The following is a 25,429-nucleotide window of genomic DNA, read 5'->3' on the forward strand; positions in this document are numbered from 1 at the left end:
AATTACTCACACTTCCCAGTCCTTTGCACAGATAGAAATGTCTTCCTTAAGATACTGCCCCTGAACAACATATTTGAGTCAAAGTAAAAAGGGAAAAGCAGTCAAGCACAAGACAAATTACAGCCAAGAATACCTGGTGGTAAACCACAAACACTAATAATATTAATCAATAATGCATCATAAAAATGAAATCTTTAACAGCATAAAAAGCAGTATACTAAATTGCTTATAAGACAAGGTTAACCAAATGGAGAGACCTAACTGAGAATTAGTGAAACTCGTCCTTACTGCTGGAGATAAAAGGCTCTCGCTTCTATCTGTTACCTCCCAATCTAATTTGAAGTATTTGTTAGCACTGGTAACCCAACCCTTAGGTGGTGCCTGGCAGACTGAAAGGCACCTGACTAACAGGCAACGTTGCAAAAGAACATCCCTTTGCAAATTAACTAGGATACATGGCAAAAGGATAAAAATGTAAGTTAATATTTATTATTCCAATTTATTATTTAGGATTCCAGCTTATTATTCCAATACAAACCATAGATTCAGCTCTAGTTAGGTGTAACTTCTTGGCTGAACCCATGTACATTTCTTCTGCTCCCTCCACACAAACCAGCCTTCCACACAGCCCAGAGTAAGGAAGTCCCAGTGAGCATCTGCCCCCTTATTCCATACTTGAAAAAAACGTTTCTCCTGCCTTAACATCAAGCTGCAGGTGACGGGTCCAGTGGTGCATCCACAGGTTCCAGTGGTATTCTTTATTTAATGAAAACATTTATTTTAGTAAGTTCAGTAATCTCTTTTTAATTATACTTTAACTCCAAAAAAACTATCTGGTGACATTTCTAATCTACTAAGGCCCATTAATTACAGTATTTGAAAATTCAACATTTTTAAAGCACTATCTAAAAATCCAATTAGGCATGTGCTTTGATCAGGTTTTGTCTGCTTCACCATCAGTTCCTGCTCAGCTCGAGAGGCATACCAACATTAACTGTAAAGAACAGCCCAGAACAGAGCAGCATGCTGGCATAGTTTGCATGCCAGCACCACCAGAGCCAGTAAACACCTCCAGGGATGGGGTAGCCATAACTTCTCTGGGCAACCTGCTCCAGTGCTTTACCACCCTCATAGTGAAGAGCTTCTTCCTAATGTCTAATCTAAACCTCCCCTCTTTCAGTTTAAAGCCATTCCCCCTTGTCCTGTCTCTACATATCTTGTAAAACGTCTCTTTCCAGATTCCTTGCAGCCCCTTTAGGTACTGGAAGGTTGTTCTAAGGTCCTCCCAGAGCCTTTTCCAAGCTGAACAAGCCCAGCTCTCTCAGCCTGTCTCCATAGGAGAGGTGCTCCAGCCCTCTGAGCACCTTTATGAATTCCTCTGGACTTGCTCAAGCAGGTCCATGTCTCTCTTCTGTTAGGGTCCTCAGAGCTGAACTCAGCACTGCAGGTGGGGTCTTACAAGAGCAGAGGGGAAGAGAACCATCATTTGACCTGCTGGTCCCTGAACTTGACAGCATCTTTTCTTGTTCAGAAATAGCAAACCCACTTACTAAAGGGCACAAGAAGAGATGGGAACTGAAAGGGCTACTACACAAATTAAACATGTGAACAACAGTTGTTTGCTCAAAGAATCAGCTCCTTTAGCTTCCATTTGCACGGTATTTGGTCTGGTGGTAGTGCCGTTCCTACATGCCTTCACTTGAGGACAATGGGAGTACGTTTTTCCAGCTTGGTACATTAACTATGCCATGCTTAAAACTGCCTACAGCTAGAAGAGATGACAAATGTGACACAACCCTGCTATTTCCAGCAAGGAAGTTAAACATGAAAAAAATACTCCACATGTATTTTTAGGCTGGAACTGAAATTTTTAAGTAGGCTCTCCTGAACATTTGAACACAGATGTACTGTGCTGGCAACCCTGTACCAGCCACAGCTTGTGACAGAGCAACACTTATCGTAATTCAACACAAAATTAATCTCTGACAGATGAGCAAGACACAAACAAACCCCAGAATTACAGACACAGGTACTTTTTTCCTACACTTGTTTGATTGTGAGGGGGGACACAGCCTTAGAGATCAGCAGGGGAGGAAAAAGGCAGGAAGAGAAGTATTCCTACATGCCTTGAAGTGCTGACCATACCTCTTCAAAAAGCCTTACTGCAGCTCATAGAGTACAGTTGTTGGTTCTGTGCATTTGTGGGAAACAGTCACACATGTTCAGCAAGATATATGGGAAGCTTTTTGTTTATGCTTCCAAGACTGAGGTAAAAAATATCCTTTTAAACATGTTAGGAATCATCAGTTTACCCCCACCCCTTGAACAGCACTGCATGAAGCATTACTTCTGATGCTCCAGACCTCCAGAGGAGCTGAAAAAGATGTTAGGTTTAAACCTAAGACTGTTCTCCGAGCAGTAAATCAAAGCAGTAACAAATATTCATGAAATTCTGTATAAGAGAGTTCTGTTTAAAGGAACAAATACCAGCAATGTCCCACAGCCACCACAGGGAACATGTTGATCTAAAAGATGAGGATCTGGAACACCATCAGCCAGCAGCTGCAGCCCCTCACACACATCACTGACATTAGCTTTAGTCATGGTGATAGGAACTTTGACCTTAAAACTGCAATAAAGTAAGAATGAGCAAAGTGCAAGGACAAAATATTTTACAGAGAGGTGGTATTTTAATTCACAGCTACGTTAATCATGGGTGTGTGAGAAAATCCAGGATGGATCACGCATACCGGCCTTAATCAACACTTAACAGCTTTGCTGACATAGGAAAGCAGAAGGACAGTATAGGAAAGCTGACCACAGAAAAGGCTGGGTTTATTGCATGTGCCCTTCAATCCTTTTTATTTTTCTTTTTTTTATGATAAACTTAGATTTTCCAGCAAAACCTCTAGTAGACCTGAAGACAAAGCCAAAAGAAAACAAAAGGGGAAGAGGCAGGCCTTTTGTCACCTGCACTGATCATCAATACAGTAAAACTTCCAGTGACAAAAGCTGTCGAAGCACAATGCTATCTAGAGTAAAACAGGCTTGCTGTTCTGGAAGAAAGATTTCTAAGCACACGCATAGTCTCCATCTCAATTTATCTACATCCAAACTATAACATAACATCACAGACATTTGTCTAGTGGCATTGACATGACACTTTCACCTAGACAACCGCTTTTCTGTGTTGAACACTAGATAGAAGATAATCTTTTCAGATGAGGAAAAAGCTGCCTGTTGTTTAGATAGTGCAAGGGAGAAGGTAGCTGAAGAGTAAACTAGCTGAAATGCTGTCTGCACTGGGCAGGAAAGAACTGGCAGGAGAAACCCATTTTCCTGAGCTGCAGTGTCCATCTTCCATTAGGCAATGCCATGCTTCTAGTCAATCAAGCAATGTGCATCTCTCAAGCGATGGAAACACCAGACATATCAGATGTTCCCAATGCAGCAAACTGCACAGTACACAGCTTGGAAAGGTGGATATTTTGCTGCTTGCTTCCAAGCTCCACTTATGCAACCTGAGTTCAAGCTGGGTGCACAATGCCGAAGTGTTAGAAGCCACTAACTAGAATTACCTCCCAAGAGACAGTGAGGGTCTTTGATGCTTTTCCTTCAAGTATTCCTTCAACTTCTAATCAAGAAAAGAAAGGCCACTCAACATTTGTCAGGGCACGCACAGGGAAGATTTACACTTTAGAAACCTAAAGGCAAAACAGTGAAAAATTAGAAGCAAGAACTGTTTGTGTCTCTGTTCTACAGTACAACCAAGCAGAGCATTGCCTGTAGCTTAGCATCAGGACTTGGATGTCCTGGAGCACAACTGATGGTCCCACGGAGGCAACACCTTGTGCAGCAGAGCTTGAAAGGAGCTCTCAAAACTCCTTGTATCTGCAACAGGATTTTCCTGGCAGAAGCACTACAAAGGGCACACAAGGCTGGCCACAACAGACATCCTGACAAGCCTAGAGCAATCCCAGAAAGGGCTGCAGTGGTGTACCTCGGGCTGAATACTGGGACTTTGGCTGTGCCTAGCATCTAGTGTGCACTATGGTCTATACTGACCCTATATAGGATTGGAGCCCTTAGATCATGCAAGCATCAGGATCCACAAAAAAACATCCTACCCTGAAGTTTTATTCCTGAATGTGCCATTAATCTGGTGGGGAAACTATTAACCAAATCCCCGCACATGTATCCTTCCTTCCATGCCTCAGTTTCCTTATCTGTACAGTGAAAAAGAAAGCATGGACCTACTTCATGGGACATTTTAAGCCTTTTGATTAAAGCAAAGTATTAGTACCACAGAAACGGTACTGGCACCCAAACTCTAAAATTTCCAGAAATATGGCTCCTAGCTTGCTTCTAACAAAAACTTCCAACTGCAGTAGGTAGCAGGAAAGCACAGACTTGCCATAAACCAGTTTACAACACACATTGCTGGACATTCAGCAGTGGTTCCCAGCTCCCACTATGCTGGAGAAGTACACCAAGCACAAACCATTCCGGCAAGGTAAGAGTAGTTGAGGTACAATCTGATTACAAGAGATCCCCTCACAGCTGAAAAGGAAACATGAAATAAATCTCTTGGTCACATCACATCACAATCAATGTAGAAACAAGCAAGAGCTCTAAAGAGTATAAAGAAAACTAAAACAAAGGGGAGACCGAAAAGTCTATGTAAAGATTGGCAATGGCAACAACCCAAGCTAGCCTGGACATGCAAGAATTATGGCCTTTTTCTCTTGGTGCCCAACCATGCTGGAGGGAATGAGGCACATTCCTCATTGCACAAAGAGTTCTCAGCAGCACGTTACCACACTGGTTACAGCACCCTTGAGATGGATGAGGCTGTAAGTCACGGACATTATACTAATCATTCAGACACAATAGCCCCCATGTATATTCTTGTTTTGTAAACTGTCCTGGCATCATCTGCAAAAATTCTCCTTTCTCTACTCTGGAAGATGTGAAGAAAAGCATTCAGAAAACAGGCAACAGACTGAGGAAGGGTTCATCAGAAACATTGATGTGTTCTGAGGAGTGGGGGAGAACCACACACAAGCTGGATCAAGACAGCCAAATATTGAGAAAATTTTAATTAAACCATGTCTGTCTTCTATTATCAATTTCAGCTCATTTAGTACCTCAAAGAGTTTTATCACAGTTAACAGCTTCAGAAGCCCCAACTTTTTCCCATTTTTTCCTTAATACAAGTACACTTTTCCTTTCACAACAAAAATATTAATAGCCTTTTCTGTGTGTGATAGAGAAGCTCTACAGCAGGACCAGAAGACTCTGATCCTATTGATGGCCTGCATGCTAATGGTTACACATAGCTTATCTGTCAATGTCATTTCCACTGAAACTAATGAATATAGACAGCAACCCCTTCAATACTGCAAGCATGTATCTCTAAGGGGAAAAAGCTACCATTCACTTGAATGCAGAAGTACTCTGTGAAGGACAAATAAGAAAGCAGAAAAGCAACGTTGTTATTCTATTGTATATTGCTCTGCAGGAAGACACAGAGGGACAAACTCTGCTTTTCGTTACAGTAGCTTTGCTCCAGAATTGATATAACCAAGTCAATGACCCAGATTTACAGGGAAGAAACAGTTCAGAGCTCCACCCAAGCCTGCAATCCTATAATTCTACAGCCACAAGGGATGTGTGCCCTTTATGCAATCCAAAATGTCTCTGCTCTGGCACAGCAGACCTGACCCAGTGCTCACTAAACTGAAAAGCAGCCATTGACTCCTCCAGTCAATCATGCAGGCCTCTGCAGTCAATCCACCAGCAAATGCAAACCACTCAATGTACTCCTTTCAGAAGGAGTCATAAAACCTTATGACTTGCCCAGAACAAAACCCCAAACCCCACAGCCTAGCAGGCAGCCATATTCATCCTATTTGAGCTTCCCTAATCTTGCCTCAAAGGGCCACCAAGTCTGGTTCAGGAAGGAAAGGAAAGGAAGGTGGTCCATAGGACTGCCATTGCAGTAGCGGCAGGAATTTTGCAGAGTATCCAACTCACTGATCCTGCATCAATTACTTAACCAAGAGAGTGGGACATAGCAATGGTTGGGAGGAGAGGCCAGGTGTCAACAGCCACCCAAATTCTCTGCTGTATTCGTCCCTCTTGATTAGCAGTTACGTTGACTTCATAATTACACGCGTACATTCACACACTTAACTGTAAAGATGAAGCATTTATCTCCAGCTGGAAGCCCAGGATACATTTTAGAAGTTAATCAAGACCAAAACACATAATCAAGACAGGCTTTATCGGTTTTATATTTATGACCTAAACTGAAACATTTTATTAATCACCAACTGTTTAAAAGTGTTAATTCCCTCCCCCTCAGTTACTATAAATTCTCCACTCTCACTTCCAACACAGGCTGTAAAAATACAGATTACTAGAAGGATGTATTTGGCTGCCGGTACCTACCAGTGTGGGAGCAGAATGTGCTATTCCATGTCAGGTCACTTCAGATAATACAGAGTTTTTTTGTTCTGCCTACATACCAATCAACTTTAAAGCACAATAATGCAAATAGCCTTTAAAAGGATTTTAGCTACCTAAAGCTCTTTGTTTTAAGACAAGGTATTACAGTAAAGATCATCTGTGGGATCCAATTATAGCCACCTTATTAATTATATGTCTACCTTCCCTAATCCAAAAATCCCCACAAGTTATCCATTTAAACTTTTTTATCCCCTTATATAATCATTTATCAGCCAAAAATGCATGAAAATGACCAGCTACAATGTCATTTGTTATGTGGATTCAGAAGGCATTACTCTCAGAGGGTAACATTTACAAATTGTATCTTGAATTGTCAGAATGTCTTAAAAATTAATAGAAAGTGTTGGCTTTTAAACTAAAACCAGAGGAAAAGAATAAAACCTCCAACAAACAGTTCTTTGCTTTTGTTCTCTCTGTGTTTTGAGAAGTGGTTTGAAAGCCAAAGTTGTTTATTCCTTGTGCATTATTATGTGAGGACTCTGCAATTAAAAACCATTTTTTCCCACCAAGAGCCAACTGACATAATAGGACGCAGTCTTCTGATATTAAGATTACTAAGGATGGCATCTTTTAGCATGAGACAACGTTCAAAGCAGCAGCATTTCCTCAGCAGACCAAGCACTGCTGAGGTCTGTATCTTCCTCTTTCAACTACAAGAGAAAGGGGGACCTGATCCTGCAAAACCACACACAGCTCACTTTATTCACACCCTTGAAATCAGGGCTACTTCTCACTGCAGAACGAAGAGCAGACAGCATTTACAGGATGTGAGCATTTCACACCTGTTTTCCCATGGTGCAGTCCACCTCCCTTCATGACATTTGTTGGATTGAGTTACCATCTCCCAAACCCCTGGAATCACAGTGCAGTGAGAAATTCTGCTCAATTGCATTGTTTGTATTTTCCATTTCCCCCAGCACCCTCTTTTAAGTTTTTTCATAGGAGTGTGAAGCCACTGCAGCAGTGATTGATAGCGACGGATGCAAAGTCATCCTTCAGTGTCTACAGCCTGGCACAAACAAAATGAAGGCTACCCTGAAGACGCACTCTTACTGTTTAAGCTGATATACTCTGCCCTCCCACAGCCTAGAAAGAGTTCATAAAAGCATTACCTCTCTCCAGCTGGATGTTTCCAAACATGTATAAGTTTAGAAGAAATAACAGATATGAGAAACCACACTGTCAATACATTTCATACTACAATTTGTAAAATAACAAACCCACCTAAGTGGAGCCCCTGGCACTTCAGGGATTTCTTTTAATAACAAAGGATTTCATATTCCTTACAGCAGCCTTGTTAGCAGAAACAGGTTTGCACTTCAGAAGTAAACGTACGTGGATTACCTGCGCTGCCACTACAGATTTCGTAGGGGGTGTAAAGATGGCTGGGTACACGTGCACATCCATATGCATTTGTGTGCGCAGCCCTCTTTTAAGTCAGCATTTTGTAAGTGCTCACACTCAGCTTTTTTATTTCAAGACTCAAATCTGTCAGGAGGAAAAAAAAAGCAGTATTAACTTTCCAGCTGTAGCCTCCACGTCAGTCAGTGTGCTCTAATGACATCTTCCTCAAAATTTTCCAGTGGCAGCCATCTAATTTTATTTCTTTTAAATAACATTCCCTTCTGACGCTTGCAAGCTAAATGTTAATGCCTCATTTAGGACCTCATTTCTAATGTGTAAAATTAATAAAGCCAAAAGCAAAGCTGTCATTTACTTTTATTGCCAACACTAGGCAAGGTATAAAAAGCAACCAGAAAGAGCGTATTAGTTTGAAGGAAAAAGAAACTGGATATTAAAGTGTGAAATGAATAAAGCAGGGAAATTTATTTAATACAGAGAAGCCTCCCTGACTCACATGGACACAAAATCGGTTTGCTGCAAATTAACACATGCTTGTGCTGCGCCTACCTGAAGAGTGCCAGGCTGGAAAATAGAGGGTGGACACAAGGTCTATCAGTATGTACAGAAGGAAGATGCCATGAAGCATAGAATCATAGAATAGTTAGGGAAACCCATTCCAGTGCCTCACAACCCTAACAGTAAAGAACTTCTTCCTTATATCCAATCTAAACTTCCCCTGTTTAAGTTTTAACCCATTACTCTTTGTCCTGTCACTACAGTCCCTAATGAAGAGTTCCTCCCCAGCATCCCTATAGACCCCCTTCAGATACTGGAAGGCTGCTATGAGGTCTCCACCAGCCTTCTCTTCTCCAGGCTGAAGAGCTCCAACTTTCTCAGCCTATCTGCTTTGAAAGCACGATGAACATAACGCTCTTAGTGTCATGATTTAGTTTTAGGTAGTCCTGTGAGGGGCCTTGAGAGTTGGACTCAATGATTCTTATGCATCTGTTCTAACTTGAGATAGTCTATGATTTATTTATACCACACTATTCAGTCAAAGTCCCCTTAACATGACACAGAAATGAGAATCTTGTCATCCACCCTGGCTCTCCAAGACTTGCCAGCACTGTGCTTTTCAATTCTCTTTAACTTCATAGAGTGGAGCAGGTAAAACAAGCCAGCTGCCACAGACAGACCTGCAGTTCTGATGCCCGGTGTGAGGGGCTCCCCACCGGCCCCCAGGGACTGAAATGGGCATCGCACAGAGTATACTGCAATGGGGTGGTCAGCACCCTCCACGCACATATTCTTGATGTGCAAGTGCACAGTATTTGTGCACTGGCTGCCTTTCAATTAGGTACCTCCTAGTGATACTACAGGCGGTGCAACAACCCAAGACAGTGGGAGGGAGCCAAAATTAACACAGGCCATTCATATGAAAACCTACAGCTTCTGTCTGACTGGAAGGAAGGAATCTAATCCAGGTAGTTTCACCAACAAGTAACTTCTTACTAAGGAGCACGTGGAGGCAGCAAGCCAACAAACCACATTCAGTTTGGCATAGAATGAAAAATGGGGGATAACAGCATTAGGCAAGAGAAGCAACACAGAGTCCAAGTGTATAAGCGGTAGAATTTTGATTTATTCATGAAACCTTCGTCTCATGTGCCAAACAATTACATGAAAGGGGGAACACGCTGCATCCTCCACCGATTATATTCACGAAATTGGAATCCAAGAAAATCCCTCTGTCTGGAGGGGATGAGCCAGAGATAATTAGGAACTGAATTCTCTCATTGGTTCACTGTAGTCTCTGGTGGTCTCATCTTCTAGTGAGAGCATGAGGCCTGTGCCAGAAACACCACTTTGTCTCATACAAGCATTCTGCTGACAATAAAAGGACATTATCTATAACCTGGATACTGAAACACAAATAAAGAAGAATTATCTGAACTCCACAGTTTGAATTGTGGTTATTCTTATTGTGAAATACTTACCTTTTACACAAAGATCTTGCATGAATGGGCTCCACGGGGAACGGGAACATCCAACAAAACATGAACATGCTTTGAAACATTATACTGTTAATACAGTAGGTGGCTGCTGAATCTAAATGACTGCCCCAGACATGTCGTTATCTTTATCCCAGACACACCAGATCTACACAAGCAGAAGATTCCTGAACTTAATTTTATTTCCTTATGTGACAGGGAGAACTCCTGTACTTTGATTTGAACCGGACCCTTCACCCATGCATCCATGCTTGATTTTATACATGCTGACACTTAGACAAGTCACTCACAGAACTCAAAGGTCTGCCTTGAGCACCACAAACAATCTGCAGGAAAAACCATCAGGTTCAAACACCACTGTGTCCCGCAACCCTGTCCTTAATTCCCTCAGGATCACCTTAGAGCTGATACATAATACATATGCATAAGCCCAAAAGGCTTGAGAGGAAAAAACTGTGCTGGAATGACATTCACACAAGGACAACTGCAGCAGCTTTGTCAAGCAGGATTTGATACAGTACATCTGGCAAGAGTCAAATAAAATACAGGAGTGCTGGCTTTGGGAAAAGTAACATGGATCTAATTCCTTCCAATACTCTGAATCAGTTTTAGAGTTAGTTCCATGGTACAAGATTAACTACCTGTCACTTCTGACAAGTACTGGAAACAACATAAGAATTCAGAAATATGCTCACCCTATGCAGAGATAAAATTGACACACTAGCTGCACCCGACCAACTGTTCATAAAAAACACTGGGCATTTCTGCCCTATATACCTTTTTTTTTTTACCCTAAAGGAAAAACAAAGTTTCCATGCACACTGATATCTCTGAAAAGGTTAGACTTTAGCCAAGTCCTGCCACTTTGACATCTGTGAATATAGTGTCAATGCTATGAAAGTCAGCCTAGTTTCCCAATATTGATTCACAGTAACAAAAAAAAAGTAAATGCTTATAAAAGTCTACACGGTAGAAACATTAACTGCAGACTCATAAATATGCTGATAAATTAAAAAGTAAAGACATTACTATGGACAGTGCCAGGTATTTTTTGCTTGAACACATTAAGAAACAGATTTTCATTTCTTAAGGTCAGTAAGCAGGTGCTGCTGAAAGCTACACTCATACACACACTGCAACAGAAAAAGGTGTTCTTAAAGCTTAATAATCACTAACCAGGAAGATCTTCAGAAAACAAAAGCAGTTTAACTCCCATCTTCAAGCAGTTCTGGACTACCAGTGCTTTTGAGAAGAGGGACCGGGAGAAGTTTACCCACACTGACAATGCAGTCCCATGGAAATCAATGAAAAGCTTATAGGGATACTGACAAAAAAGATACAGCACAGCCCCCGTACAGGCACACAGCAAGGTTTCTGCCCGCAACTGGGGGATGGAATTCATTGCATGCAATTAAATGAGGGCCAGGTTCTTGTGGCTGTCAAATGAACTCCATTTCTCTGTATCCCAAACAGAATAATTTAAAACCAGTATAGGGGTCCATCAAAGGAATGCCACACACCCACTGCTTTGCAGATCTCATTCCCCTTTATAAGCAGGGGAGAAAGCAAGGATCAATTGCAAGACGGGAGACTGTTGCATTGATTTTCAAACAGAATCTTCCATCAAAACCAATGGCAAGCTTGTCTTCGAATATCAGGGAGAAAAAAAAAACAACTCATGTGATCTGAATTGTTCTGACACTTGAGCAAAGGTAGACAACAACCTTCTATAAGGAACAAGCAGCTATCAGTCACACAGTACTGCATGTGTGACTGAGAAGATCATGGACAGGAAGCAAGTCTGAGGATCTAACCTTTGTTAGCACCCATAGGACAAAAAGTCTAAAACAGGATGTGAGAACTGGAACAAATAGAGTCTGGTCTGCAGTGGGGGAAAACAAGGTTTAGAATCAGTTAGTTTCATATACCTATCTCAGATAAGGTAGAGTGTTAATTATTCTACCTTTATGTGCAATTTTTCATCCTGAAGGGTCCCAGCACCTCACCAGTCTGACCCCAGCCTGGCAGAACAGCTCCTGCCTGCACAGTTCCCCCACACGCTACAGCTGGAATGCCTATAGAAAAAAGCAAACATCTGTGAAAGTGTAGGCAGGCTAAGGACTAGCGAAAGAACTGGTTTCACAGGAAAGGCAGCAGATAAAACTATGATAGGCTGTCTCATAAAATCCCAAGGTTGACCCATTGTACACAGAGAGAAAATCCAGGAGCATGGAGCAATAATCAGCTTGCACTCGGTTATTCAGATAGCACGTGGCAGGAGAGTGAAGATGGAAAATATTCTGCACAAAAAGCTGTGGGAAAGCAACCATATACTGCTATATACCCAGCTATAGCAAACACTGGGGATTGTCTTTTTCTCTTCAGAAAAGGCTAGACAGTCAAAAGGAAAACACACTGAAGTCCCCACTGTCATTCCCTCCCCCAGGAGCAAACAGTCCCCCGAATGCACAGGGATGCCATAAAAGCCAGAATCATCTCCAGAGTTTTCTTTAAAATGCTCCTGAGCGCTGGAGAGCTGCTGGTATCCACTTTCCCCCACCAAAGGGTGGTGGGGAACATTCCCATTAGGTCAGGGAACCTAGTTTGGGAAAGTGGGTTCCCCAGCACATCAGCAATCTCTACCAGAATTCAGACAACTCAAAGGTGCATTAACAGAACAGCACATTTGCCACTGTGTTCCCAATAAAAAACAGGTATGGAGCAAAAAAAGAACAAGGAGTAAAAAGCACCTGATCCCCTTCCAATAGGCTGGCATTTGAGATACAGCACAAGGGACACAAAAATCACATTCTTTTGCAAAGACAAGGCTAAGCTCACCTTCCCTGCTTCAAGATTTGGTGTGTTTTTGTTGTTAGGAGGGTTTGTTTTTAAAACAAAGCTTCTGTTTGCTATGTCATTTATCTATTTATTTATCCCAAAGAAAACAAACAATCAGCAGAAATGTGTCTTCCTATGTTTCTAGCAAGGGACCCACATTCAGACCTCCTAAAATGCAAAATGCTCATCTAACAGATGAAAAGCTGTCTTGTCCTTGAGGGGGGCTGTGCACTCTTCATTTGGTGGCCTTCCGGCATCTTTCATCTTCACTGTCTCACACCTAAAACTGTTTGGAAAGCTCTGTAGGCAGAGTCTCCTGAAATTCACCAAGAGAACCTGGAGAGGGAGGAGGGGGGAAGAAATTGTCAGATTTTGAATAAGGAGTTGACACTTGTTGCAAAGAATTGAAAAAAAAAAAAAAACAAACAAAAAAAAAACTTATTTTCAATCCAAAATGTTTGGACCAGAATTTTGCAGCTAATTCTGATTGTGCAGTGTCTACCTTAGAGAGCACGGTAAGCTACCAACAATAGTAATGGGTGGCATAGAAAAACATGTACTCCAGCAGGGAACAGCTAAAATTTACAATACTCCCCACAGGGGCATCAGCCAAGATTTTTAAAGCCCTTAATACCTCCAGCCCCATCCTACCTGACATGCACTCTGGCCAGGGTCTGGCTCTGGCGAATTTAGACACAGCAAGAAGGGTAACCAACATATTGTAAAATAAGGATATAACGCCTCAAAATTATCTGCTACCTGAGGTATATCACATTGTCAGGTCTACTACCTCCCTCTCTCCTGCCCCTTTGAGAACTCCACATTAACCTGTCATTTGTGCCAACAAGATGGCAACACATACAATCATATAACAGATACCCAGTGAAAACAGTCATCTGAGCCTTATGAACATTACGCAAACAGAATGGCCACACTCTATGAGGGTCTAGAATAGAATTTGATAGGTTTCTAGCAATTTCCACTATAGAAACAGCCCACAGGAAAAAAAAAAAAAAAAAAAAAAAAAAAGCAGAATTGGTTATGATCAAATATGAAGATGGACAGATTGCGATCACATTTATTTCCAGATCTACTCCATTCACACTAACAACTTAAAAATGCACCAAACAGAAAACGGGTGCAGATTATCCTCCTGGTGATTTCACAGCATCGCGTTCACCCTTCGGGGTTTATGGTAAATCCTTTGAATTGTACTAAAATCTCAACCTATTTATAGTTTCACAATAGTACAAATATAAAGCCATAATCTCTAGCTATAGATCATACCAAGAAATCTTAAAAGACGATTTTTCTACATTCAAAAATTTACAGAAGAACATTTCATCTTTCCCCTACTGCATGCTGAGTTAAGTGTTCCAGCAGTATAATTCATCTGAAAAAAAAGGGGAAATAATAGCGCTCGGCCAAATTTTCTGAATATGTGTGCAAAGTGTGTTACCTGCGGAATGCAACCAATGAAGATGTACTTTTACTAAACTGGTGAAGCACTGTTACAAATAACAGTTCTGCATGGTGCCCTGAAGAACTGAACTAAAGCCTTCTCCAGGACTGCCAGGAGCTGAGCTCTCCTTGGGAAACCAGTCAGCCCAGACCAGACACAGCAGGAAAAAAGAAATATGCCAATTTGTCCAAGGAGTTGGCAGGTATTAACACAGATGGGCACCATACGAGAACACATTCATCAAGCAAATGATACCAGCTTTGGAGGAGCAGACAGCTGGCAGATAAACGCCAAATGGCATTTTGCTTCACCACAGAGCAGCAGATCTACTGACTCCTAATACCAACAGCACACTAAGCCTCTACACCACCTGACTCCAAAAAATTTCAAGGAAAGATAGTTTTTAACCAACCATGGGTTGGTGGCCACAAGTGGGGAAGGAAAGAGTCGAACTGAATATGTCCTTCTTTTGCCCCAAAATCCAATCCCCTTATTTGCTACCGCTCTGCCTGTAGCCACAACACTCCAAAGCTGGCAGAAGAAATTTACAGGTACAGCCGAGAGGCTCGTTCTGCCGAGAAGTGTGGTCACTCAACCAACTGCAGCTCCTGGTCTGCTAAAGAGGCATCACCTGCTTAAACAAGCTTCACTTCTCTGCTCAGCTGTCAGATCCCTCCAAAGAGACATTGCAATCGCTATTTTCACGTCATTTCTCAGGCAGGAAAGGGAAAAAAGAGACAGAGATGGACAGGTAAAATCAGGTGGGTTTGGGTTTTTTGCCATGCTGGATAAATTTCTCTGCCAAGCTGCACAAAGCAGCTCCACCGCAATCCAGGATGTACCAGTGCGTGCAGCAGACACCGGCATGAAGTTCCCGTGGCCCAACCCCTCCTTGGTGTGAAATCAATAGCCGACCCACGGGTGACTTCCATGAGAGCCAGTACCCACCACCGCCGGTACGGCTCTATCGCTAGTGTCACTGTAGTCATAAAGTGCTCAATGAAAGCAGCCAGGGGATTGGATCAGCACCGATCACACTCCGGTATACCGCCCCGCAGCCTGGGCTGGTGCGGGTGTCCATCCCCAGCCAGGAGCACCCCGGAGCGCCCCGTTCCCGTCCCCAGCAAGGAACACCGCCGGAGCTCCCCAACCGCCCAAGCACACGAGACGAGGACAGGCCGAAGCGCCGCTGCCGCCGGGGACGGGACGAGCGGCAGCCAGTCCAGCCAACTCGGTCGAGCCGGAGCGAAGTTGCCCGCCGGCGGCAGCGGGTGCCCCCGGCCGGCCGCAGTGTCCCCGACACCCCCAAAAACCGAAACGCTGGGAATTCAAGGGCCAGCAGCCCCGGAGGGGGACGGAGGGGATCGGCGATCCCCCCTCGGCGGGGCCGGTCGGCCGCCGGTGCCGCTCTCCGCCGCAGCAGGGTCGGCAGCCGGTGCCGTTCCCAAACGCGCGATGTACGAGAGAGAAAAATAAGACACTAAAACAAACCAACTTTCCTCCCTCCCGCGGGAAGTTTCCTGCGGGGGACGAGCCGACCTTTCCGCGGCTGTCCCGGGCGGTGACCGGGACGGGGCTGCGGGAGCTGCGCCGGCCGCCGAGCCCCGCGTCTGCCGCAGCGGCGCCGGGAGGCGAGAGGAGCCGCCGGTCAGCGAGGGGCTCCCGGGGCGCCCGCCACCTGCGCCGGCGGGGAGCGGGACCGATGCGGTAGCGGTGCTGTTGCGGTGCCCTACCTGGGTGCAACATACTTTGGAAATAGAAGATGACGAGAATGAAGGAGCCCACGGAAGTGACCAGGACCATTCTGCACACCCGGTTCATCCTCATTACTTCCAGCACCGCCGGCTTCATGGCGTGGTCGGGCGGCGCAGAGAGGGGCGGCGGAGCGCGCAGGGCTGCAGCTGAGAGCCGCTCCGCTCCGCGCCCGCCGCGCCCGAGGATGCCCAGCCGCCCGCGCCCCACACCGGGGGGCGCTAATGCATGCGCTGGGCGTGACCACGCCGCTCGACAGGCGGAGGGGCGCTCGCCGCCGCGCGGGGGGAGGAGGGCCAGGCGGGGAGCCGGGGCGGAGCGCGCCCCCCCCCTCGCTAAGGGGAGAGATGGTCCCGCCCGGCGGCGGCGGCAGCAGCGGGCGGGTACGCGCCGGGCTGCCTCAAGGGGCTGCCGCCGCGGGGCGGGGCGTGCCGGGCGCGTGCGGCCGCCGCGAGGGCCAACGGGCGTCGCCGGCTCTGAGGGGGGCGGTGGGAGCTGGTCCAGCCCGGCCCCGGGTGTCGCGGCAGGCGGCGGGCGGGGACTGCGGCCTCTCCGCCCGTGAACTTGGCCTCCTATGGGTCACCCACGCTCTCCGCAGTGACTGTGGGACAGCCGGTGAGGAGCGGGCCCCCCGGAGCACCGGCTCGCAGTCGCCCCGCGCGAAGGAGGCTGTTGTGGATTTAGCGACAGAGACTTCCTCCGCGCTCCGTTTGTGGGAGAAATTCAGTTCTCCCACTTCTCTTTTTATGTGTGTGTGGTGCCTGTCACTCTGTTAATCCACAAATGTCTTCTCCCAGTTCTTCTCCCGCTTTGGTATTATGCAAGGCGTTATTTCACAGCCGGTCCTTGTCGTCGCTTCTTCCCGGTGTTGTGGTGTCCCGGCCGGTAGCTGTTAATATTTATATTGGGTGTAAACACTGACTTGCAGTAGCACTGAATCATCCCTAACCCAAACAGTGCCACCTGGTATGCCAGGAATGAAAGAAAGGGGAGTTTGTGTTTAAAGTGCGAGACTTTTAAGTTTTCTCCATTAACTGATTGCTCATTTGCCAGTGGAAAACAAAAGGTCCTTCCCGCCGCGGTCCCTCCGCCGAAGCCCACCGCCCGGTAGTCGGGGAGCAGCGAGATACGACACCGTACGTGGGAGGAATGCAGAACAGCTCGGTGCAACAGAACAAAAGGCATCTGCCTTGTCCACGGTGAATCGGGGTTCGGGACGGCTGGGGCTGCCTGAGCGACTGCGGGTCAGCTCGGTCCTGAGCTGGGGTTCTAGCATTAACACACCGTAGAGCTCCCACACTGACACTGTCCACTCGCGCAGGACTAGATGCTGTTGGAAAGTACACTGCTGAATGAAATCAGCCTCTTGGCAACACACCATTCATCCTTGTGCTGTGTTTGTTCCTCTGCTGCTGTTTGTTCCTCTGATGCACCCAGATACTGGTTTGCTATTGCTTTTCTTTTTGCTAGGGTGAAAAACATTTTGCTGATGCTGATACCATCTTCACGTGTAAAAGGATTTTATTTCTTTTTCCCTCTCAGTTTTCTGCCTGTTCTTCCTTTGTGGCTGGGGGAGGGCGACTTTAAAATTAAAATAGCCCAAAACAGACCCAGCCCAAAGCTGGGAAGCAAGTGGGGTGAAACAGATTTTAAGCTAAAACAATAAAGCCCTCAGCCAACAAAACCAAAACGTATGAGTATTCCTTCCTGGGTAATTGTAACAGAAACATGTAATGTCATCATGGTTTTCCATTCAGACTTTCCCAAAGCCAGTTAAAAGGATTGTACTTCAAGGATACAACAGTAATTAGGTAGAGGTTTGTAGGTTATTTAGGCATGGCCTAACGTTCCTTTTTACGAGAAAAATTTCCATCATTCATTAAGTTTTTACACAATATTTTGTTTACTTTCAGTAGATTTTTTTCCAGGGTGTAGTTTGGGTTTGGGTTTTTTTTTAGCAGTTTTACTACTTAGTGCCCATTTTCTAGTCTTCCTAAAGTGAAGGAAACTTGAAATTGATTTTTCTCTTTTAAATCCAAACCACAAATGTAACACAAAAGCATTCTGTGTAGAACACAGGTAAAGTACTAATATGTAACACATCAAAATGGCAAATCTTCAAGTCAGTCAGCAAAAGTCCACCAAAAGTGCAGCCTGGCATTTCAGCATCTACCTGTCAATACATACACTGCAGCACAACAGAACCTGCAGTATTTCAACCGGAAGAACTGGACTGTATCCAGAAATCTGGATAAGACATTGAAGGAGGAGGGGAAAGCTTAGAACTCGATAGCCAAGTAACACAGGAGCTTTATGCTGCTAGGGTAGGTGATCAGTTGCTCAGTGTGGCTTAACAATAGTATTGTTTCTGAGCATCATCCTCTGATGGAACAATGGAGCGTTTTCAAGCAGCAGGAAGAAAATTATCAGTTGTGTTGCCATTTACTATTAAAAAGACATTATAAAGTAATACCTTAATAATGGACATTACAAACTTAAAATCCCCCCACATGCTTGCAGTATCTTTGCAGATTTCAAACTATGACAACCTTTGTGATGTCTGGTGAGTCAGGACAATGAAATGCAGCAGCTTATTCTTTAGAGACTGAGACAGCTGTGCTTTGGTTTCTCTACAGAAAAGAGGATAATTGACGGAATGCAAGGAAACACAGTTGGCTTGGATGCCAAGTTACAGAATAGGTATACGAAGAGCTCAGGCACTTCTGAAGCATACCTCTGAGTGGAAACTTCAGCAGCTGCAGAGCAGTGGGGAGTCCGGATAGTACTGTAGGTGTGATCACCTACCATTCCCGTGATAATAACTAGCACTCACTATCCCTGAATAAAAATAGTCTCCTCATCCAAGAAGTTTCTGGAAAGAAAGACTTAAAAGATTAAGAACCAGATGCCAGTGACATCAAAAGTTGTCCAGGCAGTGTTTTGCAAATTATTTTGTATAACAAAAGAGCTTTACAAAAAAAAACCCAAACAGAAAAAAAAAAAAACCCACCCACATCCTTATTTATTGATAAAGCTCTAAAAATAACAAAACCACAGCTGAAAAACAGCACAGAGGGAAATACAGTGTGTAGTAAACTCAGGGTGCAATTTATCAAAAAATGGCAAGCAGGCTAATATTGAAAAGGATGCTGAAATATGAAACAGCCACCAGAAAACAGAGGTATCTGTGAGAAACAAATAGGCATCTGCAACCATTCATCTGTAATGAAAGAATCTCAGGAAAATTACTTTGGTTTATACTCATTAGCTTCATCCTCTTAAAATTGAAGGTGACATCTTTAAAGAATGTCTTCAAGGTGGGCAACTAGTAGTATTGAAAGAATTTGCACAAGCTTTTAAGCATGCAAGCTGCCTTCAGGTCTGAAACTGAACCAGCAAATTTCAGACTCTGTATCTCTGTCCTTAGACCATTTGACACCAATCCCATCATGACTCTTACCATCACAGGGTGAAGCAGTCTAGTTAGGTGGATCAGAAAACCTTCTGGACATGTCTTGTGGTTACTTTTTTGTGGGGATAGTTTTTAACTTCCTCTGCCTAAACCATCTATACTGTAAAGTACTGTAAAGAGACCAGGTCTTGGGTTTTGTCCCCCACAGTAAAAGCACACTGCTCTAATGATTCCAACCAGTCAGTGGTCCTTTCATTTGGTCAGCTGTCCTAAATTGCACTGTCTTGAAGGTAGGAAGTCAAACAAAAGGAGACCCATGGCAGTGGTCAGGCACTCCCCTACCTCATACCTTGTAGGGCCCTGTAGTGTAACCTAGGATTGCCTGTCAATCAAAATGCATTTAGCAGTGTTATTCTGTTAATATGCGATAACTGTATTTCAAGACAGTGATTCTTATCCCATTAAAAAAAAGCCACTGAGAGCCTCCCTACGCCAGCTGATTTCAGTGGAAGTAGGACAAAGCTTTTTTATCAACAAGGATTCCACAGTCAGCAATTTGCTGTGTTTATGAATAAAAGGCCACCCACCTGCAGGAAGCTACCACCATAGAAAATTAGGAGATAGTCCTTTCTGGAGTTAAGCAGATTTCTTGCCCTCTTCCTTTTCCCTCCAGACAAGAAAACCCCCCTACCTAACATGTCCCCAAAGCTGGAAAATCTGTTGCATTTTGGAATTTTTTTGTTCTGCATCTTGCAATTTCTGTGGTGATGCCTTAGGTAATGCCTTAATGCCTTTATACCCTGTGCAACCTGAAGCACTGAGTTGGAAGGAAAGCCCATGTTGCAGTGTCTAACTCTTGGTTAGAGGTAGATCTCCAGTGTCCTTCTCCAGGAATATAAGGGTTAGATTTTTTTTCCCTTCACATTTTTCAAAATACATTGCTCTAAATGTCACACTGCTACCCAAGCTGGCTTCCTTCTGTCTCAGAGAGGATTTCATCTGTCTTTGTTCTGGACAGAACAAGCTGGTGGCTTCTTGGATTACATAACTCCCAGGTGATGCAAACCAGCCTGATGAGAGGCAGTATTTCTAAGAATGCAATGTGTATTACCTAAACAATCATACAGAATAACAGAATAGTTGGGCTGAAAGAGACCTTAAAGCTCAACCAGTTCCAAACCCCTGCCATAGGCAGGGACACCTTCCACTAGATCAGGTTGCTCCAAGCCCTAGTCCAGCCTGGCCTCAAACACTGCCAGGGATGAGGCAGCAACAACTTCTCTGGGCACCCTGTGCCAGGGCCTCACCATCCTCACGGGTACAGAATTTCTTTCTAATAAAGGGTTCATACCTGGTCTGCAAGCACACTGAGCTGGGCTGCTCATGTCAGTTTCCTGACAAGATTAGATGAACATGCTTGTGTCTCTCAAAACCAAGAACAATGCTGTAGATTTAAATGACTTCACAAATGACAAAAGTTTCTGTTGTAGAACTAGCTTGATTTAATGGTGGCAGAATACAGGATCATGGTTAAGTCTTACCTGAAAGGGCAAGCATACATTTTGCTTAACTAAATTCATAAAGAAGCACCTGGGAGAAGAAATACGTGATGTATGAGTAGGACCTACAAACAGAATCTGTGGTTGATTCAGGATTGCTGTGATATTTATTGCAAAGCTTGTAATTAAAAGACTTGTAGGATGTAGGTATGCAAGCAAGTTTTAAAGCTTTGCTTTTAAGAATGCAGTTTCTAGAGGTGATGAATGCTTACACCACTGTTCACTGTGATCAGCAGCTGTAGTGGATCAAACCCAGTGGTCAACAAGGGCTTTACACCAGTAAGCCCTGCAACAGGTAGCAGTGGTCACGTCTGCCAGAAGACTGACATTTGCTTGTGATATTTTTTAGCTAGAGCTTGACTTATGTCCTGCAGTGCATATGGCTGCACCTGGGAAACACCCCCCAAAAATCAAATCCAAGAAAAATTCCAATGCATCCTATCACCACAACTACAACTAAAGCAGCCAACACAAATTCCCGGGCAAAGCAGAAACTGAAATACTTGCCAAGTTCCACTGAAGTTCAGCTCTCTTTGTTGTTTTTTCACCCTGTGTGCACTTCCTTTGCAGTATTCCCCATTGCTAGTTAAGGACACTTTTTATGAAGTGAAATTATCAGAGTAGAACTTAACAAATGTAAGGGCCAAGCGAGGCAAGCTGTTCTGCCCATGCAGATTCCTTGTGTATTGAGATAGTTGTCTTTGTTAAGAGGACTTTTAAATGGACAAATACTTTTCCCAGCAATGGCAGTGCACCCTTAAGCCGCACTGAGATTCAGATTTCTTTTTCGACTGACCTTGGGGCATCATCTGAAGTGTGACTCAGAACGCACAGAGGCTGAAAGAGGAGGAATTACTGGCTTTTCCTAGGGTTGCTCATCCTAATTCTATTCTCAGACACCAGGGATTACTCATGCTCTTCAGCACATATTGCTGGCATCCTGCTATGCTGCTCATTAGACACAAGGGTCTCAGAATAAAACCTAGTAGCCAGGAAAGCAGGATGCAGTAGCTGTTGGCTAGCAGGGACACCACACCACCAGCGCAGTACAAACTGCATACACTTTACAAAACATAAAGATGCTTGCTCCATTCACCCTGCAGCAATTTCTCAGCTAAAATCCAAGCAAGCTACTTTCAGGAGCAAATCGATTTGTCTGCCAGAGTTGGAGTGGCTTACATGTTATTCTGGGGAGAAAAGTCCAGCTGAATAGAAACAAACACATACTTGAAAAAGCATCTCTGTAGAAGGCACAAAGAGAATCATAGAAGAAATATATTTTTTTTGGGGGGGGGGGAACAACACAATGAAAATATCTACCCCACCCCATAAAAGAAAACAGAAACTGGCAATGCAGTTACTTATATTGTTGCCATTCTCTTTATTTTTTAATTAAAACCAAAAAGATCTCCTGTGTTTAGGGATTTTAAAGTTGCTTTATGTAATTGTTTGGCTTTTCTGAAACAGTCTTTAATTATTTCTGACTATGTAAATAAATTGCTGGTATTCTCTGTGAAGTGTCTGTTTCAAACCCATTACTATTGTCACCCTAGGGTAGAGCCATCTCACCAACTCTTATATTCCACACAGCTGGTATCCAACTGGTCAAATGCCAATACGTGGTTAGTCCACAGAAAGGGATACACATTTACATAACACAACTAATTCATTTGAACCGTTTTAGACATCTAAAGTGCAATGAGATAAATAATATCCTAAATGTGCCCATCGACTGAAAAGCTCTTGGGTATCTAGCTCTGCTACAGATATCTATACTGCACATGGGGAAGGTTAGATGGAACAAATCCCATACATTCTTCTATGTCTCTTTTTCTTTTGAAGGAAATGCTGGTAAATCTCATCTTTTCTTACTCAATGTTCAGCACTATATCCACTTTTCTTGTCACCTACCTTACAAAATACCTTGCAGTCAAAAATGGGAATCACATCCTTGATTGTTACTCGAGCATGTTAATTTTCATAGAGGTTGTTTTAAGTGAATAATATGCCCTCTCTTTCCCTGTATTTTTTCTACACCAAAAAAATCCAACCAGGTGCAAAGATAAACATTTTCCTTTATAAAATGGTTCCCAGTTAACATTTTAACCGTATCTCAATATCCAGTACTTTCATGTAAGATTTTAATTTATTATGATTGCCAGAAAAGCCTTTTTTTCTCTTCTTTTTCTCCTTTTATGCTAAAACTGAAGATAAACACATATCTCCTTTACCTGGAACTAATTTAAGAGACCATCTGAAGTCAACTGATACTGAGAAAATCCTTTTTTCATTTTTCAGTGGTGAAAAAAGTTGTATGCAATTTCTTCATTCTAGTTTACATGCATAACTACATGTTCAATTCACACACATATTTGATTTAAAAGTATGCTTAAAGTCCTTAGGACTTACACATGTTGAAGATTTTCCAAAATCAACAGCAAGTCAACAGTCTTAAGTGGAAAGTTACATACTTCTTACATTATTATGCTTTTCCTGCATCTCATTCCTCTAACATTTGTACTGGGAGAAAAAAAATCACTGAAGTCGGTACAAGTACAGGTGTAAAAAACAGATCCAAGGTTGAAAATGAAGTTTTTGTGCCCAAAGGACAATTGCAGTACTGAAAATCATCAGACTGAACAGGAAAGGTAGAAATTCATACTTACAAGTAGAACTTTTCTCACTGTCTACACTACAGTGACCTTAGGCTTGAGAAGTGCTATGAGGTGCTTAACTGAAAAGCGCTATGGGATTATAAGGAGCAGTTTAGAAACACATCTAAAAGAAAACCATTTTCTAGAGCTAATTAAATGCTAGGGCTTTTTTCTCTTTCACCATCCCTCCTCAATTAAAAGGTGTGACTTCAGGGACTCTTTCTATTTAAAGGATGTCTGGGTGATATTACAGGAGAGAGAACAGAGATAATAAATCACACACAGCAGCTGTTGAAATAATATTATCCAACCTGTAAAGACAGTTTTTCCAAATCACTTCACACATTCGTCACTCCACCAGTACTGCATCTGTCTAATGAGTTACCTTTCCCTCCGGTGTGGTTCCCCATTCCTATGAACCACCTACACTGGAGTTACAGTTCCAGCTGCGCTATGAAGTCTCTGCAAACAAGAACATGATGCAGCTTCAGCAAAGAGAATCTACAAACCCTGTTGGTAGCTGACTATGAAAACCACAGCTGACATGGTGAAACTTATCTTGACCTAAGGAAAAGCTTTGCATGCACTACTAGTTTAACCGTGTTAAGAAAACTCAGCACAATTAGGCAGCCTTAAAATTTTAAGCAATTTGATAAGTCTTCCTTCAGCAATCTAGAAGGCAAAAAGGGATATTTATGTCACCTTTGTTCTGAACTGCAAGCTAAAAAGTCTTTACAGAGCAACAGCATCAACTACAGCACATTTTCTTATCCATTCTGGTTTGGTTTCAGAAATGGTTTACGAAACATGAGCCATAATTCTATCAAAGCTTATCTCTTCCTGGAGATGGGCTAGGACAACATATCCATATTGACTTTGCAACATCTATCAAAGGCTGATGAGGAATGAATACCATTAAGCTGTCTGTCTAGCCCTGCACAGGAAGAAGAATGGCCATTTGCTATATAGGATTCATTGTATCCTGCTTTCTGGGGACTCCATGCTGCCTCATTACTTTCTTGAAGTCAATATTTAAGTAAAACCAATAAAGAATGCATATATGTAGTCTGGACTGCAGAACTTCACGACTTTGATGATTTTCAAACCTGCATTAATTTCATTTTCACTGATCTCAAAATCAAATAATGTTGCAAATGCATCCTGAAAGACACACTTGTTTTTGCAAAAAAAACCCCATTTAGCTAACCCTGAGAAGAAAGTTTTCTGTCAATGCAACTGCAAACTATCCTTTCCAATGACACAAAAAGGACTTCAAATCACTTTATAAAGAACGACTACTGGTAATGCCCATTTGAGTGAGAGAACTTCAAATTTGGACTATTGAAAATCAAATTGATGTACTGAATGTACCACCCTGTCGGTCCATAACAGTTCCTCTCTGCCTCTCCTTTCCCCTCATGCTGTTCCCCTGCTCCGGCATGGGATCCTCCATGGGCAGCAGTGTGGATATCTGCTCTGACCAGGTCCTCCATGGGCTGCAGGGGGACAACCTGCTTCATGACAAGCTGCAGTGTAATCTCTGCTCTGGTGCTTGAAGAACCTCCTCCTCCTCTTTCTTCACTCACCTTGGTGTCTGCAGGGAAGTTTCTCAGGGGTGTTTTTCCCCATTCCTCTCTTTCACAACTGCTACACAGTATGTTTTAGATAGAGGTGTCACTAGCTTCACTGACAGGCTCAGCTTTGGACAGCACTGGGTCTGCTTTGGAGTCAGCTGCATCTGGCATGGGGGCAGCCCTGGTGTCTTCTCACCCCTGCAGCCCTCCCGCTATCAAAACTTGGACACAAGTCCAATACACTGCAGAAGTAGATATAAGCATCCTGTGGGTGTTTGGGCTACAAACCTT

The 25,429-nt window shown here is 43.5% G+C and overlaps 1 protein-coding gene across 2 annotated transcripts in view; it reads right to left on the minus strand.

The window, feature by feature from the left end:
- CHST11 (carbohydrate sulfotransferase 11) overlaps positions 1-16,145 on the minus strand; it is a 163,012-nt gene extending 146,867 nt beyond the window's left edge. The window contains exon 1 of one of the 2 annotated variants that reach the window (XM_034063283.1): positions 15,936-16,145. In XM_034063283.1, coding sequence (XP_033919174.1) covers positions 15,936-16,038 — 103 coding nt within the window. In that variant the 5' untranslated portion in view covers positions 16,039-16,145. Of the gene's footprint in view, positions 1-15,920 lie in introns of both variants that reach the window. The other variant, XM_034063282.1, reaches the window with a different exon arrangement.
- Positions 16,146-25,429: the final 9,284 nt, after the last annotated feature.

This window comes from Melopsittacus undulatus, chromosome 5 (genome assembly GCF_012275295.1).
Source record: "Melopsittacus undulatus isolate bMelUnd1 chromosome 5, bMelUnd1.mat.Z, whole genome shotgun sequence".
In the NCBI taxonomy this organism is placed as follows: domain Eukaryota; kingdom Metazoa; phylum Chordata; class Aves; order Psittaciformes; family Psittaculidae; genus Melopsittacus; species Melopsittacus undulatus.